The sequence below is a fragment of the Muntiacus reevesi genome, chromosome 1 (assembly GCF_963930625.1).
Source record: "Muntiacus reevesi chromosome 1, mMunRee1.1, whole genome shotgun sequence".
In the NCBI taxonomy this organism is placed as follows: domain Eukaryota; kingdom Metazoa; phylum Chordata; class Mammalia; order Artiodactyla; family Cervidae; genus Muntiacus; species Muntiacus reevesi.
The window spans coordinates 45,065,385-45,086,527 of record NC_089249.1 but is presented as its reverse complement, the minus strand read 5'-3'; the positions used below and the strand labels follow the sequence as shown (position 1 = coordinate 45,086,527).

Sequence of the window (21,143 nt, the reverse complement as noted above, 5' to 3'; positions counted from 1 at the left end):
CCATTCTATCATTGAAAAAGCAAGAGAATACCAGAAAAACATCTACTTCTGCTTTATTGATTATGCCAAAACCTTTAACTGTGAAGATCACACCAAACTGTGGAAAATTCAAGAGATGGGAATTCCAGACCACCTTACCTGCCTCTTGAGAAATTTGTATGTAGGTCAAGAAGCAACAGTTTGAACTGGACATTGAGCAACAGACTGGTTCCAAATTGGGAAAGGGGTACGTCAAGGCTGTATATTGTCACCCTGCTTTTTTAACTTATATGCAAAGTACGTTATGTGAAATGCTGGGCTGGATGAAATGCTAGTTGGAATCAGTATTGCCAGGAGAACTATCAATAACCTCAGATACGCAGAATGACACCACCCGTATGGCAGAAAGTGAAAAAGAACTAAAGAGCCTCTTGATGAAAGTGAAATGGGAGAGTGAAAAAGCTGATTTAAAACTCAACATTCAGAAAATGAAGATCATGGCATCTGGTCCCGTCACTTCATGGCAAATAGATGGGCAAACAATGGAGACAGTGTGACACTTTATATTTTGGGGCTCCAAAATCACTGCAGATGGTGACTACAGCCCTGAAATTAAAAGATGCTTGCTCCTTGGAAGAAAAACTATGACCAACCTAGACAGCATATTAAAAAGCAGTGACATTACCTTGCTGATAAAGGTCTGTCTAGTCAAAGCTATAGTTTTTCCAGTAGTCATGTATGGATGTGAGCGTTGGACCATAAAGAAAGCTGAGAACCAAAGAATTGATGGTTTTGAACTATGGTGTTGGAGAAAACTCTTGAGAGTCCCTTGGACTGCAAGGAGATCCAACCAGTCAGTCCTCAATATTCATTGGAAGGAGTGATGCTGAAGCTGAAATTGCAATACTTTGGCCAACTGATGTAAAGAACTGACTTGTTTGAAAAGACCCTGATGCTGGGAAAGATTGAAGGCAGGAGGAGAAGGGGATGACAGAGGATGGGATGGTTGAATGGTATCACCGACTCAATAGACATGAGTTTGAGCAAACTCTGGGAATTGATGATGGACAGGGAAGCCTGGTTGTGCTGCAGTCCATGAGGTCACAAAGAGTCAGACATGACTGAGTGACTGAACTGAACTGAATAGCCAAAATAAATAAATATATAAATAGTTTTAAAAAAATCATAAGTGATGGAGACTGAGTAAATCAGGGAGTAAAATTTAAAGATATCTAAGGGAAGAGACTTGCTGGAAGATGGAACAAAACATGAAAAGACACCAAAGATGAGAGCATGCTGGATGTGTTCCAAGATCAGCTTAGGACACCAGTGTGATTAGATTAGGAAGAGCAGGGTGAGTGGAGGACAGGGTAAGAGGATATGAAGTCACAAGGGTAGAAGGGCTTTGTAGGTGAGGTTGGAGACATGCTCTAACTTTGAGGGACATGGGAGACTCTTGGAAGATTCTGAACAGAGGAGGGGCATGGTGTGAAATATGGTTTGCAATGATTCTCTTGCTATAGAAGAACAGAGGGAGATGACCAGGAGACAAGTTTGGAGGTGCCTGAGATGATCCAAGAGAGAAAGGTCTAGAGCAGGACTGGACATGATGAGAAGTGGGAAAATTCTGAATAATATTTAAAGGTAGAACCAACTAGATTTGGAATCGATTGGGTGTGGAGTGAAAGAGAAAGAATATAACAAAGAACAACTCCAAAATTTTTATCTCCAGCAAGCAGAAGGATAGGATTTCCATCATCTGAGATGGACAAAATTGTAGGAGAAGCAGCGAGTCCTGCAGGGGTTCAGTTTTGAGCAAGCTAATTTTGAGAGACCTCAGACCTCCAAGCCTGCAAGTGGAGATGATAAGGGAACAGTTGAATACATGAGTCTCAGTTCAGGAAAGAGGTATGAACCAAAGATATATACATTTTGTGGTCTCTGGTACAGTTATTAAAGTTCTGTGACTAGCTAAGATTATCAGGGGATACTTAAATAGGGAAGAGAGGCCATCTGTACACTAAGCATTGTTCTCAAGATGATTTTAGATAGTGCAGAGTTGAACATTTTAATAGTCATTTTCTGAATGACTGTATGAATATTTAGATGGCAATTTTAAGGGTAATCATTAAATATTGTTTTTTTCTATATGTTAATGACCTAAAATTCTTAAAATAATTTGTTAAAAACATGAATACACTTAAACTATTAAGAATAACCAATAGTACTAGTGCCAGAAAGATATTTCAATATTTGGAAAATTGTGTAGGAAGAAGTTTGGGAAGCAAGGTGTATTGGAAAGAATCCTGTCAGATAGTCATCAGCTTTAGTCCTCATTATTGACCAAGAATTTTTAGGTGAATCTCTTTAACTTTTTGATGCCTTTATCAGGAAAAGATTGTTCTCCATCAAATGTCCTTCGATTTGCACATGGGATAGTATAATCCTTTCCGTTTTTTGTTTTTTTTTTTTTCCACCAGAGAAAACATGCCTCCAAGGGCATTTCACATCATATACTTTGGTAAGTGGCTTAACATAAGAATTTTATCTATTTCTGACACTTACCTGATGCACAGAGAAGTGTGTTGAAAGTTTCTTCTCTTTCTATTCCTTCAGGCTTTGTATTGAAAGAGAAAAATTAAGAAGAAAAGTTATACATATATATATATATATATATATATGGAATCTAGAAAAATGGTACTGATGAACCTATTTACAAGGAAGGAATAGAGAACAAACTTGTGGATACAGGGAGGAAAGAGAGCGTGGGGCGAACTGAGAGAGTAGTATTGACATGCATATATACTACTGTGTGTGAAATAGATAACTAGTGGGAAGCTCCTGTATAGCGTAGGGAGCTCAGCTCAGGGCTCTGTAATGACCTAGAGGGATGGGATTTGGGGGGTGAGTGGAAGGGAGGATTCAGAAGGAGGGGATACTTGTATACATATAGCTGATTCACACTGTTGTACAGTAGAAGCTAATACAACATAGAAAAGCAATTATTCTCTAATTAAAAAATGAATTAAAAAAAAAGAGAAGTGATAATGTATCAGAGAAGAAGCAATCATTTTAGAAGAAAAAATGTTAGTGAAAGCTTGAGTTGTGGACATATTCATATTCATGGGAATGAAATGTCACTGCCACAAACATGTTAGATAATGCGATTTCCATAATAAAGCTTCTGAGACTCAGAGAAATTAGACCTGCATACCTCAACTAGTAAAGGCTTGATAACGGTGTCCTTCTGTCCAAGTGCTGGGAAGTGAGGCACCTCACTGCCACATAGTTCCTGAGACCGCAGGGCTTCTGCAGTAGCTGTGAAATTCACCTCTCCTGGGGAATAAGATTCTTAAGGAGTTAAACAGTGATCCTATATTGAATGGTTTCTTCATTTTAAGCCTCTCCAATATATATAATTGCTTTCTTCCCTTTGATCATTGTCAACGAAGGAGAGAAAAACATGCATCTGAGTGGGAGTGGAGAGCAATCATTACAACAAAAGAAGTAGGATTTGTGAACACCGTATCACTCACCCAGTGACTTTGGGGTCACAGCCCAGGACACGGTTTTCTGCTTATTTCCACAGATACAGTGAGATTCTTCATTCTTCTCTACTGGGATGGCCAAGAAAGCAGAAGAGGCCTCCAGCTGCACGCTCACCTGTCCCCCATTCCCACCCACGAGTTGGAGAAAGAACACAGGCAAAAGGTCAGTAACGGGGTGTCGGGGTGGGCGGAGGGGAAAGAAGCTTAAAGGGACAGTGCATACTAGTGAGAGGCTTTGAGAAGCTGTTCAGGCAAGGTAAATCCTGTCAGGTATTTTGCAGTTTAGATGTTTGTCGTAAGGACAGGGAGGCCTGGTATGCTTCGATTCATGGGGTGGAAAAGAGTCGGACACGATTGAGCAACTTGACTGACTGATAAGGACACTGAAAAACTGACGGGAATCAGGATAAATACTCAGGATTTAGGCTTGTGCAATATTTTTCTTTTGTTAGAGTGAAAAAACAATCAGGTGGGAGTAATATCTGAATTCAGAAATGCACAAACAAAATAGAGTCCTCGATGACTATAACCTTACCACCTTGGATCTGTTGGGGAGCTTTGTTCTTAGCACCTGAAAGTGAAAGTGTTATTTACTCAGTCGTGTCCGACTCTTTGTGACTCCCTGGACTGTAGCCCGCCAGGCTCCTCTGCCCTTGGGGATTCTCCAGGTGAGAATACTGGAGTGGGTTGGGTTGAGTGGAGTGGGTTGCCATTCCCTTCTCCAGGGGATCTTCACAACCCAGGGATTGAACCCAGGTCTCCCACATTGCAGACAGGTTCTTTACTATCTGAGTCACCAGGGAAGCCCGGATGATTGTAACCTTACCACCTCGGACCTGTTGGGGAGTTTTGTTCTTAGCACCTATTCCAGTCCAAAATTAGGCCACATCGTATTCAATTATGATTTACTAGATGACCTGGGGGAGATTTAGGAAATGAATGGTGTGTTCCTTCCTTCTACCTTCAGTTACATCCAGACAAGTGCCCTTACCCGAATGCAATGGGACAGATAGTTGAACACAGTGGCTTTGAGTGTGAAGGCTTCTCCTCGAACCACAGAATAGGGAAGAGTGAGTTCCAGGAAGAAGGGCTGGAAGACTGTGAGAGAGATGGTGGGCGAGAGGCCAAGCCCTGCTGTTTCAGACAAGCAGAGGGCGCTGGCCTTCCACTCCGTGATGGTGTCAGGGACCTGTATTGCCAACTCACGTCTGCCTGATATACTAGAGAGGGGAAAAAAGACGAGAGTCAATGAATTCCTTTTCTTAAATCATAGACCACAGCTGACTCTAGAGCATGACACTTTAGAAACCCAATGTGATAAATACTAAATTTGATATAAAGTTTGGTGCTCCTAGAGAGGTCTCTGAAATTTATTTTTTTCTTTTTAGGGTCAAGGGTGGCTTTCTATTGTTTGAAGTAGCTCAGGACCAAATTAGAAAAACAAAATTGCATTGTTTAGCTATGAGATAAATGAATTATGAATCTACACATCTATCAGAAAAGAGGTGGGGCAGAACAGAAAGGACTGGGAGCCCTACGATTACACCAGAATTGTCGAGGAGGATTCAAAGCCTCCTACGAACTCAATCCCAAGCAGCAGACAACTTACTCGAGTGGTATCAACTCCCAGATCCAGGTCTCAGGGAAATACTTCCGGATTGTTTCTTTCACTTTCATGGCTGAAGAGTCGTCTCTTGCATTCAATGGATAAGGTAACCTTGCAGCTCCACCTACTGGAGGACCGGCCATTGCTTGTACGGGGCCTGGTGGACCTGGGGGAGCTGTGGAGAAACAAGAGGGCCGAATGTAAGCCTGAGTTTTATCATCGGTTTCTCAGAGCCGCCTTATGTATCAAGTAGAACAAGGTCATACACTCAGGGAACGTCTTTTATTAGAACAATTTACCCTACCACCTTCTTACTTTGTTTACTCATCTATTTGACTTATTGGAAGGTTAATCCTGTTGCTTCATGAAATAGTTTAGAGGTAAATGTATTTTTCTCTAGAAATGAAAATAAATATAATTCTCCCTAAGCTGATTTTTCAACTGGTAAAAGGAAAAATAAAGAGTAGTTTAAACCCCCCTACACTGCTCAGATGGTAAAGAATCCACCTGCAATGTGTGAGACCTGAGTTTGATCCCTGGGTCAGGAAGACCCCGTGGAGGAGGGCACGGCAACCCACTCCAGTATTCTTGCCTGGAGAATCCCCATGGGCAGAGGAGCCTCTGGCGGGCTACTGTCTATGTTCAAAGAGTCAGACATGACTAAGTGAGTAAGAACAGCACAGCACATACTGCTTATGGGCTTCCCAGGTGTCACTAGTGGTAAAGAACCTGCCTGCCAATGTAGGAGACATAGGAGACATGAGTTCGATCCCTGGGTCAGGAAGATCCCATGGAGGAGGGCATGGCAACCCACTCCAATATTCAAGAATCCCATGGACAGAGGAGCCTGTCAGGCTACAGTTTATAGGCTCACAAAGAGTTGGACACGACCGAAGCGATGTAGTGCATCACACAGCACAGGGGAAATAGGATTCGCAGGCATCTCAGCATGCCTAGAGAAATGTCTCTGTTAGCAGCAGAAGAGGAAATAGAATCTTTTTGACTTTTCCTCTTTTCTATGTATACTTGAGACACACAAGAAGACTAATAGTATATCTGCCAAAAGCTGAATTATTCTATTCTATTATTCAACTTGTCAGAATCACTGACTTCCGTAAAAGAACGACAGAGGCAAATAATATCCATATAATCGTTCATATTTCTCAGATCCCAGGCGGGTAGGGCACCGTGATCTGTGCCACTTCCATAGCTGGCCGTAAAGTCATGTGCATATCTACTTCTTCTTCCCCAAGATAGTAACCTTCAAAGGCATGCTGGAGATGGAGTCACAAGATGAAAGCTGAATGAATCTCCTTGACAATGATTGGTCAGTGTTTTGACCATTGGAGGTGTTTTGAACAGCTCCTGGTCTCACAAGCAGTTTTTGTGAGAGCATTAAACTGTTAGGTGCTCAGACTCTGACATGTGGGGATTTGTTTGCTAAGGTGATATAATTTATCTTATCTTGACTAATTCAGATGCTGAAGGCACAGTAGATAAAGAGGATTTAAAGTACCAAGACTGTATTTAATTTTGATTAGAGAGAGACAGAGAAATCATAATGTTTCATTTTTTTTTCTGGAGAAAAAAGTTATTTGAGGAAATTTTACCAAGAAATTGCTGCAGAGTCATAACATTCAGTACTTAAGAAAATGGCTTTTTTTCCCAACCCAGCAAAGCATTACTTTTCTTCTATTATTTTAGTGGATATATAACTTTCACCCTTACCATTTGCATAGATCATAGGCATTCCTGGATATGGTGAAAGCGGCTGACAGAAATATGGCTTGTGGATTTTTGAGTTGGTAAAAATACTTAATCCTGCAGACTGGAAGAAAAATAATTATTAAAATATATTGGCAATCCAGTCTGGAGACTGGAATATTTTCTTACATTTGTATTATGCCTAACATTATACATAGAACTCATAGGATTATCATGAAAATTCCACCCAATGGAGAGGAGACATATTTCATAAAAATGAAAATAGGGTCACAGAGAGTCCAGATCATCCAGTTAATGAATGGGAGTTGGGATTAGAATCTACTTCTGATTCTTATTTCTGAATTTTGATTCCTGTATGCTTGGTGCTCCTTTAATTATCTTTTGCCTCCAAGAAACTGAGTATTTTAGCTCTGGATGTTTTTCTCCCTTTCCTCCCCCTGCCTCAAACCACACATTAACTTTGTTGCAGAGAATAGTATTTTGTTTCTTTTCATTCGAAATTGTAGGGTTGCATATTGGAGAATGTTCTTCATAGTCAGTCACTATGCTTTATTTTTGTTTTATTGGGAAATATGCCTTTGCCTGAATATCTGTGTTCAACTCATCCCTTTTGTGATTTATCCTTTTGTTTTTTTCTTTCTCAGTTTTAATTATCCTGAAACTTCATGCAAAACATGCATGCATACATCCACAGTAGCTTGATTCCTTGATTCCTGTTACAGACTTCCTCCTTCTTCAGTATTAGTCATAGTTAAATACTACTTGCTGTCCTCTAAGAGTGCTTGGGAAACTGTGGGACTCTGAGGCACAGTTGTCAGTGGTGGCAGTGGAATGGAACAGGGAGAAAGAAGTCAGAAAGAAACATTTAACAGTTAATAAAGAGCTTTCTTTCTCTCCCTCCACCACCAACTGATTCTGGAGGCTCCAGAAAAGGGAGGTTTAAACTGCTCTCAGCTAAGGGGCAGACCTCCACAGCAGTACAATGCATGACTTCCTCAAGGTATAGTCCTTTTTGGTGGAGCTAAAAACGTCCCTTTTATAACTCTGCCTAACTGTAGTTAAAGATACACATTTGATCTAATGTACCTAAGGCATGCTAATGTTTCTACTCCAAGTTTCGTAAATTCTTCTTTATGAACAGCTACTTTCAATTCACCTGAAATTTTACTGCACTGAAACAGTTGGCCGAAGTATTTTACTTTATGTATTCAGTCATTTGCTGATTCATTTATTGTGAAATGACAGTTAGAGTGGTTGCCAACAGACTATTCACTTTTTTAAAGGATGTCAGAGGCTCTGTGGGAAATGTTTGCTCTGTTTTTCTCACATATTGGAATCTCTGAGAATCACTGAGAGGATATATGATGGTGACAACTAGCTTTGGGATCAACTTGGTTAAAGTTGTGGGCCCTAAAAGTATACCCCTTGCTCTTAAAGCGCCAGAGAAATTCATGACTGACTGACTGTGTGTGTACAAAGTTCTCCATGCCTCTGACATTTCAATATTTTTCTGTTAGTCATAGCTTTTTTTTTTTTTGGTGGTTGAGAGGAAGATCAGATTCTAGAACTTAGAAATCCATTTCTTCTCCATCTTGACGATGAGGTAGAAATCAATTTAGGTTGTGTTTTTAGGAAGAGGAATTACCTCAAAGATACTGTAAACATCGTCATCACTGATGAGCTGCTTTGGCGTGTAAATCACTCCATTGTGAGTTATGTCTTCCGCGTTGATGCATTTTTCCCCGTCTTCATTCATGGGGTCTCTAAAACCCATGCTAAAGATTCTCTTTACTGATAGCAAATTATACACCTGCAAAGTAGAACAAAGGAAAAACTGTTATTTATTTTATAAAGTGAGATAATGTTCAATCTGGAGCTTAAGAGATCTTGGTGTTTATTTAACACTCCCACAGCAACATTATAAAACATGACACAGAAATTATGGAGCGATAGCAAACGTTATGGATCCCAATCCTGTTGTTGTATGAAAGAAAATAATGTATAAAGAAATCAAATATATTGATGAAAGACTCAGAGGTCATTTAGCTTGAGTAAGTCTAAAATTCAAGTCTCTTTGTCTCCCAGCCCAAATGCCTACTTTTTTTTGAATTTATCTTTTGAATTTTATTTATATTTATTGGTGTATAACTGCTTTACAATGTGATGTTAGCTGCTGCTACACAACAAAGCTAATCAGCTATATGTATACTTGTCTCCCCTCCCTCTTGGAACATCCTCCTCCCTCACGTCCCATCCCACCCCTCTAGGTCATCGCAGAGCACCAAGCTGAGCTTCCTCCGCTTTACAGCAGGTTCCCGCTAACCATCTATTTCACACACGGTAGTGTATAAGGTAGTGTATATATGTCAATTTCCCAATTTGTCCCACTCTCCCCTTCCCCACCTGTGTCTATATGTCATTCTCTCTGTCTGTGTCTCTATTCCTGCCCTGGAAATAAGTTCATCACTACCATTTCTCTAGACTCTACACATATGTGTTAATATATTTGTTTTTCTCTTTCTGACATACTGCACTCTGTTTGACAGACCCTAGGTCCAACTTTTAAAAGAAAGCAAAAAGGTAGAGAGTACAGAGAAGCATGATTGAAGAATAGAAGTCATTCATATCCATCACCTAGAAACAGCCTCTGTAAATACTTAATTTATTTTCTTTTCCCACTTTATGTGATTACATTTTTACCATTCCCCCCCCCCCCCCCCCCCCCAGTCTACTGCTTTAGGACCAAGTTTAACTCAGGAGGAAACTAGATGCAAAGGTAACCTAGAAAGAAATTCATTCTAGTTCAGTTTTTGCCTAGTGAGTGCATGCTAAGTTGCTTCAGTTGTGTCCGACTCTTTGCGACCCCATGAACTGTAGCCCACCAGGCTCCTCTGTCCATAGGATTCTCCAGGCAAGAATACTGGAGTGGGTTGCCATGCCCTCCTCCAGGGGATCTTCCCATTCCAGGGATAGAACCTGCATCTCTTATGTCTTCTACATTGGCAGGCAGATTCTTTACTACTAGCACCACCTAGGAAGCCCCATCATAAGGCCACCTGCTCAGTCGTACAGTATTCAGGCTGTTAAAGACACATTGACACCATGTGGACCTGCTGTCATCTCTTATCTAAGCTATTACCATAGCCTCTTCTGTGCTTTCATTCTTGCTCCCATACTCTGAACAGCAAACAGGATCTTCATGACTAGGTAAATCTAAATCGTCACTCTCATGCTTTAAACTCCTCACTGATTTATCACTGCCTTTGCTGTCAATTCAATTCCTGAGTCAGGAGGATCCCCTGGAGAAGGAAATGGCAACCCACTCCAGTATTCTTGCTTGGAAAATCCTGTGGACGGAGGATCCTGGTAGGCTACAGTCCATGGGGTCACAAAAGAGTCAGATATGACTGAACGACTTCACTTTCACTTTTCACTTTGCTGTCAATGCCTAATTCCACTCCAGATTCACAGTCCTCCTCATGATCTTCCTGACCTTCCATTCCACCTACTGCCTCTACCATCCTTTTCTTTCACCACTTTATATGAGGTCATTACCGTTTCCTTGGGAAACACTCTGAGACTTGTTCTCCCCTCAGGACTCTCAGGCTGCTTCCATTCTTTGCATTCCCTGACCCTGTCCCTGTTATCTGACAATCTAAGAAGAGATCCGCAATCACTGCATTAAAACTTGTTCAACTGTTTTCTTCATCTCAACATCCTGTTTATTCCTTAAATGATACTTACCGACACTTAGAACTACTACTATATGTTGATATGTTTTTGTTGCGTGCTTGCTTAACACATGAGACTATGAGTCTAAAATGGTCAAAGACCACATTTATTTTTCACCATTAGAACTCTTATTCTTAGAGCACTATCTTGTAGTCAAGATGCAGTGGATATTTGTTAAATAAATAAATGGACAATGAAGACTAAAAAACTACTGAGCTCTTTTACATGTTTTTCATTATAACAAACATCTTTTTTTTTTTTTTTTTAAGCTGTGCTGTGCAGCATATGGGATCTTAATGCGCTGTGCAAGGATCTGAGATCCCCGCAGTAGAAGCAGAGTCTGATCCACTGGACCAGCAGGGAAGTCCCAGGAAACATGTTTAAAAGACAAGTTTGCTTGGAATCTTGTTTGTCCATACTGAAAACAAGTAAGTGCCTGGACTTTAGAGAAGATTTAAAAATTTGACATTTCACATACTGTCTTGAATTGTGGTGTGTTAGACATGGCATTGAATAAAATTTGGTTCAAATTCCACCTTTAAAATATATTTTTTGGTGCATTGCTTCTATAGTTGCTTAATCTAACTCTGCTGTGTTTTCTTATTTCATAAAATGAAGGTAATAATACCCTCCTTAAGGAATTACCCATTCATTTACTCATTAAAAATGTGTTGAGCCTCTTACATGTGAGGACTGTGCAAGGCACAGGTGAGCAAGACTGCTCAGTGTTTGACACACTGTAGCAGACAATGAAGTGAAATGATCTGTGTAAAGCATCTTGTGCAATGTCCTTTTCAGAAAGGAGTAGAATTCAAACTCTTCTGTGACTTAGTGCACTATTCCTGACACTCCAAAGAACTTGTCCTTTGCAGGTACAGCTTCCAGCTTCCAGAAATGTCATATCATGTGTGCATTTTCTGATATCTGAGACTGAGATGGGACTCACTGATTGAGGCGAGAGCTCAGCTTCAGGCTTCATTAACAGGACGCTCTGGTCCACGGCTCGGAGGCCACAGAGGGAGTAAGGAGCAGCTGTGACCTTCAGGCTGGTGTTTGAGGCTGGAAGGCCTTGGGCTGAGGAGAAGCTCAGATTTACCTGTGAGGAGGATATAATTATAGCAATGAATTTTCCAATTGTTACAATCTTAAAACACTCTTCTACCCCAGGCTTCCCAGGTGGTGCTAGTGATCAAGAATCCACCTGCGACGAAGGAGATGTAAGAGATGTGGGTTTGATCCCTGGGTCAGAACGATCCCCTGGAGGAGGGCATGGCAACCCACTCCAGTATTCATGCCTGGAGAATCCCATGGACAGAGGAGCCTGGTGGGCTATGGTCCATGGGGTCACAAAGAGTTGGATATGAGTGAAGCAATTTAGCACACAGCACACACCCCAGGAAAGTCCCTTGAATATATTTTGAATTCCTCATGAATTTTCAGATTAAACAAGAGAATTCCAAGAAATCGTGCTAATGGCCACCTGCTTTGAACTACTCCATTAGACTCAAAACTGCTCAGGTTTTGTTATCATTCTCTGCTGTTAGAGATCCTTTGGCAGAAAGTTTTAGGAGCATTACCTGACAGTCTTTTAATGAACATAAGTTCCTTATTTTTTCATTGCTCAAAAAGGGGAGATGAAGAAAAGGACTGGTCTTAAACAAAACACCCACCTCATTGGCAAAACAGTTTTCAATGTCGAGCTCCTCAGTATCTGCGACAACTTCTCCATTAGGTAAAACGGTATAAACAAGTAACTGGGCTATAGGAGCCAGGTTCGATTCCACTCGATAGGAGAAGGAAAATACCCCTTTTACTGCAAAGTAAAGAAAGTTCAAGATAATAGATTAGGAAGAGGAAAGAACTTCAATTTTATAAAGAGGAGCCTCTCAAATTATTTTACTAATTTACATGTGGAGTGTACTAAAGTTACAAAAAGACTTGCCTTTATGCCATTGTGCTCGCAGTGAAAGTGAAAGTGTTAGTCCCTCAGTCATGTCTGACTCTATGTGACTCCATGGACTGTAGCTCTCCAGGCTCCTCTTTCCATGGAATTCTCCAGGCAAGAATACTGGAGTGGGTTGCCATTCCCTTTTCCAGGGGATTTTCCCCACCCAGGGATCGAACCTGGTCTCCTACATTGCAGGCAGATTCTATGCAGTAGTATTCAGTAAACATATGCTGAACTACTGATATTGATATTTTCCTTAAAGATGTATATTACATTGTTGATCTCCTCTGCTTAAGAAGGAAAGAGCATTTAGTAAGTCTCTATTTTTAAATTAAAAAAAAAAGACATTAAGAAGTCAAGAGAGAAGAACTTCTAGACATCATTAATGATCTCTATGATCCAGTCAGCACAAGTCTTGTCATATGAATGTGCTTAGTCGCTCAGTCATGTCCAGGGAAGCCTGTCATGTGCATGATGGCAAGTCAAAGAATGCAACACAATCTTTACCGTCAGGCCGTTTACAATAGAGCAGAGATACAGGTACACATGGGCTTCCCTGGGAGCTCAGCTGGTAAAGAATCGGCCTGCAATGCAGGAGACCCTGGCTTGATTCATGGGTCGGGAAGATCCCCTGGAGAAGGGATAGGCTATCCACTCCAGTATTCTTGGGCTTCCCTAGTGGCTCAGCTGGTAAAGAATCCGCCTGCAATGTGGGAGACCTGGGTTCAACCCCTGAGTTGGGAAGACCTCCTGGAGGAGGGCATGGCAACCCACTCCAGTATTCTTGCCTGGAGAATTTCCATGGACAGAGGAACCTGGCAGGCTACAGTCCATGGGGCTGAAAAGAGTCGGACATGACTGAGTGACTAAACACAAGCACAGGTGCACATAATCATGTACAAAACAAAGTATGCTTCTGATTTTTATGATGCATCTATTTTAGTTGTTTTCTGTGTGAATTACATAGTGTTTAATTCACACACCTTTAATCTTGTTCTGTCTGATCTTTGTAGCATAAATTTACTTTAAAGCTGTTGTCTTATACATCTATAGAAGATTTGAGGGCAACTTGTGGGGAAAATACACAAAACAGCAGGGTTAAAATAAAAGTGAACTAATGGTTGATTCATGTTGTTGTATGACAGAAACCAATATACCATTGTAAAGCATTACCCTCCAATTAAAAATAAGCTTAGAGAGGAGGAGCCAAGATGGCGGAGGAGTAGGATGGAGAAACCACTTTCTCTCCTAGAAATTCATCAAAAGAATAACTGAACGCAGAGCAAACTTCACAAAACAACTTCTGATTGCTAGCTGAGGTCATCAGGCGCCCAGAAAAGCAGCCCATTGTCTTCGAAAGGAGGTAGGACAAAATATAAAAGATAAAAAGTGAGTCAAAAGAGCTAAGGACGGAGATCCGTCCCGGGAAGGGTCTTAATAGAGGACATTTCCAGACACCGGGAAACCCTCACACTGGCGGGCCTGGGGGAAGTGTTTGAATCTCAGAGTTTGAATCTGACTGGGAGGGATACAATAAATAAAACCCACAGATTACGAGCCTAAAAGCAACTCCCAGCAGAAAAGTACCCCAGATGCCCGCATTGGCCACCAGCAAGTGGGGGCGGAACGGAGAGGAGCGGGCGGCATTACTTGGGGCAGGGTCTGGGCCTGAGTGCCCTGAGGACAATCGGAGGGAGCTTTTGTGAGTTCCCAGCTTGAACTGTGGGAGAGCAAAAGAGAGAGAAAATTAACCGGCCCGAACACACTGCCGGCCGTTCGCAGAACAAAGGGATAGACAAAGTCCTGAGGAGAGCTCGCAGGCTGCGGACCGGCCCAGCCCCGCCGGAGGCAGGGGGGAGGGGAAGGGGGCAGGCTCTGCCCCAAGGACCGCATCCCCTGCCACACTACAAATGGGCCTCCGCCTTCTAATCAAAGACCTCCGGGGATTCTGGATGGTCGACATCCGCCGGGAGGGTCGTGGCTAGACACGGTACACACGCCCGGCCGGTGCAGGTGGGGATTGGGGCTGGGGACACGGAGGGCAGAAGGCGCACGCACCCGACTGGCACGGGCGGAAACTGAGGCTGGGATCGCGCAGGGCGGAAGACGCGCCACACCCGGGGAGATTGCGCCCGACAAGCGCCTGGCTGCCTGAGCCACTCGGGCGGCGTAGGGACAAAACGCAGGCGCAGCTTTGTGTACCGCGCTTTTGTGAATCACCCGAGGGCTGGAACCGCCGGGAGCCTGAGCAGCCCAGACGGAGAAAATAGCGCCGGCCCCTCCCCGGAGCGCCAGCCCCTCCCCGCAGCGCCACGGAACTAGCTACCTGAATAAGAATCCACCTCCGCCCGCCTGTGTCAGGGCGGAAATTAGGCGCGGAAGAAACCAGCAACAGAAGCCAAATAAACAAAGGGAACCGCTTCAGAAGGGACCGGTGCAACAGATTAAAATCCCTGAAGAAAACACCGACTTCACCGGAAGGGCCTGTAGATATCGAGAAGTGTAAGCTGGAACGAGGAGATATCTGAAACTGAGCGGAACCCACACTGACCGCAACAGCTCCAGAGAAATTCCTAAATATATTTTTTCTTTTTTTTTAAGTAAGAAAAAAAAAATTCTTTTTTCTGTTTTCGTTTTTCTCTTTTATTTTCCTTTAAAATTCCCTAATACTCCCCCATTACTCCTTAACTTTCATTTTCATAGATTTTTACGATTTTTTTAATTAGGTAAAACAATTTTTTCTTTTTTTTTCTTTTTCTTCTTTTTTTCTTTTCTTTTTTCTTCTTCTCTTCTATTTTCTATTTTTCTTTTTCTCTTATTTCTTTTAAAGTCCTCTAGTACTCCTCTTACTACTCCTTAATTTTCATTTTCAATACACTATAACCTTACAGGAAAGAGAAAAAAAAAAAGAAGAGAAGCCCTATTTTTAAACCAAACTTCATATATATTTCTAAAATTTTTTTTTGTATGTTTTGGTTTTTGTTTTTAATATAGTATTTTTAAGAGTCTAACCTCTACTCTAGATTTTTAATTTTTGTTTTTCAGTATATGATATAAATTGTGAACATTTAAGAATCCAATATTCAGCTCCCATTTTTATTCAGGAGTGTGTTGATTATTCTCTCCCAATCTTGACTCTCTGTTTTCTACCTCAGAACACCTCTATTTCCTCCTTTCCCCTTCTCTTCCCAATCCAATTCTGTGAATCTTTGTGGGTGTCTGGGCTACGGAGAACACTCTGGGATCAGACAACTTCGTAGATCTGTCTCTCTCCTCTTGAGTCCCCCTTTTTCTCCTCCTACTCATCTCTATCTCCCTCCTCCCTCTCCTCTTCCTCATGTAACTCTGTGAACCTCTCTGGGTGTCCCTAACGGGGGAGAAACTTTTCACCATTAACCTAGAAGTTTTATTATCAGTGCTGTATGGTTGGAGAAGTCCTGAGACTACAGGAAGAATAAAACTGAAATCCAGAGGCAGGAGACTTAAGCCCAAAACCTGAGAACACCAGAAAACTCCTGACTACATGGATCTTTAAGTAATAAGTGACCGTCCAAAAGCCTCCATACCTACACTGAAACTAACCACCACCCAAGAGCCAATAAGTTTTAGAGCAAGACATACCATGCAAATTCTCCAGCAACGCAGGAACATAGCCTTGAACGTCAACATACCGACTGCCCAAGGTCACACCTAACACATAGACCCATCTCAAAACTCATTACTGGGCACTCCATTGCTCTCCAAAGAGAAGAAATCAAGATTCACGCACCAGAACACTGATGCAAGCTTCGCTAATCAGGAAACCTTGACAAGCCAATTGTCTAACCCCACCCACTGGGTAAAACCTCCACAATAAAAAGGAACCACAGACCTCCTGAATACAGAAAGCCCACTCCAGACACAGCAATCTAAACAAGATGAAAAGGCAAAGAAATACCCAACAGGTAAAGGAACATGAAAAAAGTCCACCAAGTCAAACAAAAGAGGAGGAGATAGGGAATCTACCTGAAAAAGAATTTAGAATAATGATAATAAAAATGATCCAAAATCTTGAAAACAAAATGGAGTTACAGATAAATAGCCTGGAGACAAGGATTGAGAAGATGCAAGAAATGTCTAACAAGGACCTAGAAGAAATAAAAAAGAGTCAATTAAAAATGAATAATGCAATGAATGAGAGAAAAAACACTCTGGAGGGAACCAAGAGTAGAATAACGGAGACAGAAGATAGGATAAGTGAGGTAGAAGATAGAATGGTGGAAATAAATGAAGCAGAGAGGAAAAAAGAAAAAAGGATCAAAAGAAATGAGGACAACCTCAGGGACCTCTGGGACAATGTGAAACGCCCCAATATTTGAATCATAGGAGTCCCAGAAGAAGAAGACAAAAAGAAAGGCCATGAGAAAATACTCGAGCAGATAATAGCTGAAAACTTCCCTAAAATGGGGAAGGAAATAGCCACCCAAGTCCAAGAACCCCAGAGAGTCCCAAACAGGATAAACCCAAGGCGAAACACACCAAGACACATATTAATCAAATTAACAAAGATCAAACACAAAGAACAAATACTAAAAGCAGCAAGGGAGAAACAACAAATAACACACAAAGGGATTCCCATAAGGATAACAGCTGATCTATCAATAGAAACCCTCCAGGCCAGAAGGGAATGGCAGGACATACTGAAAGTAATGAAAGAGAATAACCTACAACCTAGATTACTGTAACCAGCAAGGATCTCATTCAGATATGAAGGAGAATTCAAAAGCTTTACAGACAAGCAAAAGCTGAGAGAATTCAGCACCACCAAACCAGCTCTTCAACAAATGCTAAAGGATCTTCTCTAGACAGGAAATGCAGAAAGGTTGTATAAACGTGAACCCAAAACAACAAAGTAAATGGCAACGGGTCCACACCTATCAATAATTACCTTAAATGTAAATGGGTTGAATGCCCCAACCAAAAGACAAAGATTGGCTGAATGGATACTAAAACAAGACCCCTATATATGCTGTCTACAAGAGACCCACCTCAAAACAAGGGACACATACAGACTGAAAGTGAAAGACTGGAAAAAAAAATAATCCATGCAAACGGAGACCAAAAGAAAGCAGGAGTCGCAATACTCATATCAGATAAAATAGACTTTCAAATAAAGGCTGTGAAAAGAGACAAAGAAGGACACTACATAATGATCAAAGGATCAATCCAAGAAGAAGATATAACAATTATAAATATATATGCACCCAACATAGGAGCACTGCAATGTGTATGGCAAACGCTAATGAGTATGAAAGAGGAAATTAATAGTAACACAATAATAGTGGGAAACTTTAATACCCCACTCACAACTATGGATAGATCAACTAAACAGAAAATCGATAAGGAAACACAACCTTAAATGATACAATGGACCAGCTAGACCTAATTGATATCTATAGGACATTTCACCCCAAAACAATCAACTTCACCTTTTTCTCAAGTGCACACGGAACCTTCTCCAGAATCGATCACATCCTGGGCCATAAATCTGGTCTTGGAAAATTCAAAAAAATTGAAATCATTCCAGTCATCTTTTCTGACCACAGTGCAGTAAGATTAGATCTCAATTACAGGAAAAAAATTGTTAAAAATTCCAACATATGGAGGCTAAATAACACGCTTCTGAATAACCAACAAATCATAGAAGAAATCAAAAAAGAAATCAAAATATGTATAGAAATGAATGAAAATGAAAACACAACCCAAAACCTATGGGACACTGTAAAAGCAGTGCTAAGGGGAAGGTTCATAGCATTACAGGCCCACATCAAGAAACAAGAAAAAAGCCAAATAAATAACCTAACTCTACACCTAAAGCAATTAGAGAAGGAAGAAATGAAGAACCCCAGGGTTAGCAGAAGGAAAGAAATCTTAAAAACTAGGGCAGAAATAAATGCAAAAGAAACTAAAGAGACCATAGCAAAAATCAACAAAGCTAAAAGCTGGTTTTTTGAAAAAATAAACAAAATTGACAAACCATTAGCAAGACTCATTAAGAAACAGAGAAGAACCAAATTAACAAAATAAGAAATGAAAAGGGTGAGATCACAACAGACAACATTGAAATCCAAAGGATCATAAGAGACTACTACCAGCAGCTCTATGCCAATAAAATGGACAACTTGGATGAAATGGACAAATTCTGAGAAAAGTATGACTTTCCAAAACTGAACCAGGAAGAAATAGAAGATCTTAACAGAAGCATCACAAGCAAGGAAATCGAAACTGTAATCAAAAATCTTCCAGCAAACAAAAGCCCAGGGCCAGATGGCTTCACAGCTGAATTCTACCAAAAATTTAGAGAAGAGCTAACAGCTATCTTACTCAAACTCTTCCAGAAAATTGCAGATGAAGGTAAACTTCCAAACTCATTCTATGAGGCCACCATCACCCTAATTCCAAAAACCAAAGATGCCACAAAAAAAGAAAACTACAGGCCATTATCACTGATGAACATAGATGCAAAAATCCTTAACAAAATTCTAGAAAACAGAATCCAACAACATATTAAAAAAATCATACACCATGACCAATTGGGCTTTATCCCAGGAATGCAAGGATTCCTTAATATCCGCAAATCAATCAACGTAATACACCACATTAACAAATTGGAAGATAAAAACCATATGATTATCTCAATAGATGCAGAGAAAGCCTTTGACAAAATTCAACACTCATTTATGATTAAAACTCTCCAGAAAGCAGGAATAGAAGGAACATACCTCAACATAATAAAAGCTATATATGACAAACCCACAGCAAGCATCACCCTCAATGGTGAAAAATTGAAAGCATTTCCTCTGAAATCAGGAACAAGACAAGGATGCCCACTCTCACCAGTACTATTCAACATAGTGTTGGAAGTTTTGGCCACAGCAATCAGGGCAGAAAAAGACGTAAAAGGAATCCAGATAGGAAAAGAAGAAGTAAAACTCTCGCTGTTTGCAGATGACATGATCCTCTACATAGAAAACCCTAAAGAATCTTCCAGAAAATTACTAGAGCTAATCAATGAATATAGTAAAGTTGCAGGATATAAAATTAACACACAGAAATCCCTTGCATTCCTATATACTAACAATGAAAAAACAGAAAGAGAAATTAAGGAAACAATACCATTCACCATTGCAACAAAAAGAGTAAAATACTTAGGAGTATATCTACCTAAAGAAACAAAAGACCTATACACAGAAAACTATAAAACACTGATGAAAGAAATCAAAGAGGACACAAACAGATGGAGAAACATACCGTGTTCATGGATTGGAAGAATCAATATTGTCAAAATGGCTATTCTACCCAAAGCAATCTATAGATTCAATGCAATCCCTATGAAGCTACCAACGGTATTTTTCACAGAACTAGAACAAATAATTTCACAATTTGTATGGAAATACAAAAAACCTCGAATAGCCAAAGTAATCTTGAGAAAGAAGAATGGAACTGGAGGAATCAACCTGCCTGGCTTCAGACTATACTACAAAGCCACAGTCATCAAGACAGTATGGTACTGGCACAAAGACAGAAATATAGATCAATGGAACAGAATAGAAAGCCCAGAGATAAATCCACACACCTATGGACACCTTATCTTTGACAAAGGAGGCAAGGATATACAATGGAAAAAAGACAACCTCTTTAACAAGTGGTGCTGGGAAAACTGGTCAACCACTTGTAAAAGAATGAAACTAGAACACTTTCTAACATCACACACAAAAATAAACTCAAAATGGATTAAAGATCTAAATGTAAGACCAGAAATTATAAAACTCCTAGAGGAGAACAGAGGCAAAACACTCTCCGACATAAATCTCAGCAAGATCTTCTATGACCCACCTCCCAGAATATTGGAAATAAAAGCAAAAATAAACAAATGGGACCTAACTAAAATTAAAAGCTTTTGCACAACAAAGGAAACTATAAGTAAGGTGAAAAGACAGCCCTCAGATTGGGAGAAAATAATAGCAAATGAGGAAACAGACAAAGGGTTAATCTCAAAAATATACAAGCAACTCCTGAAGCTCAATTCCAGAAAAATAAATGACCCAATCAAAAAATGGGCCAAAGAACTAAACAGACATTTCTCCAAAGAAGACATACAGATGGCTAACAAACACATGAAAAGATGTTCAACATCACTCATTATCAGAGAAATGCAAATCAAAACCACAATGAGGTACCATTACATGCCAGTCAGGATGGCTGCTATCCAAAAGTCTACAAGCAATAAATGCTGGAGAGGGTGTGGAGAAAAGGGAACCCTCTTACACTGTTGGTGGGAATGTAAAGTAGTACAGCCACTATGGAAAACAGTGTGGAGATTTCTTAAAAAACTGGAAATAGAACTACCATATGACCCAGCAATACCACTTCTGGGCATACACACTGAGGAATCCAGATCTGAAAGAGACACGTGCACCCCAATGTTCATCGAAGCACTGTTTATAATAGCCAGGACATGGAAGCAGCCTAGATGCCCATCAGCAGATGAATGGATAAGGAAGCAGTGGTACATATACACCATGGAATATTACTCAGCCATTAAAAAGAATTCATTTGATTCAGT

General features: G+C 40.6%; 1 protein-coding gene across 1 annotated transcript in view; it reads right to left on the bottom strand.

Annotated features, from left to right (window-relative positions):
• The window catches only part of LOC136167792 (pregnancy zone protein-like), a 58,894-nt gene that overhangs the window by 12,259 nt on the left and 25,492 nt on the right, over nucleotides 1–21,143 (bottom strand). Inside the window, exons 14-22 of the mRNA XM_065935365.1 lie at nucleotides 12,261–12,403; nucleotides 11,537–11,686; nucleotides 8,504–8,668; nucleotides 6,875–6,961; nucleotides 5,137–5,333; nucleotides 4,519–4,747; nucleotides 3,516–3,642; nucleotides 3,194–3,315; nucleotides 2,545–2,596 (exon numbers count right to left, since the gene is read on the bottom strand). Coding sequence (XP_065791437.1) covers nucleotides 2,545–2,596; nucleotides 3,194–3,315; nucleotides 3,516–3,642; nucleotides 4,519–4,747; nucleotides 5,137–5,333; nucleotides 6,875–6,961; nucleotides 8,504–8,668; nucleotides 11,537–11,686; nucleotides 12,261–12,403 — 1,272 coding nt within the window. The remainder of the gene's footprint in view (nucleotides 1–2,544; nucleotides 2,597–3,193; nucleotides 3,316–3,515; nucleotides 3,643–4,518; nucleotides 4,748–5,136; nucleotides 5,334–6,874; nucleotides 6,962–8,503; nucleotides 8,669–11,536; nucleotides 11,687–12,260; nucleotides 12,404–21,143) is intronic.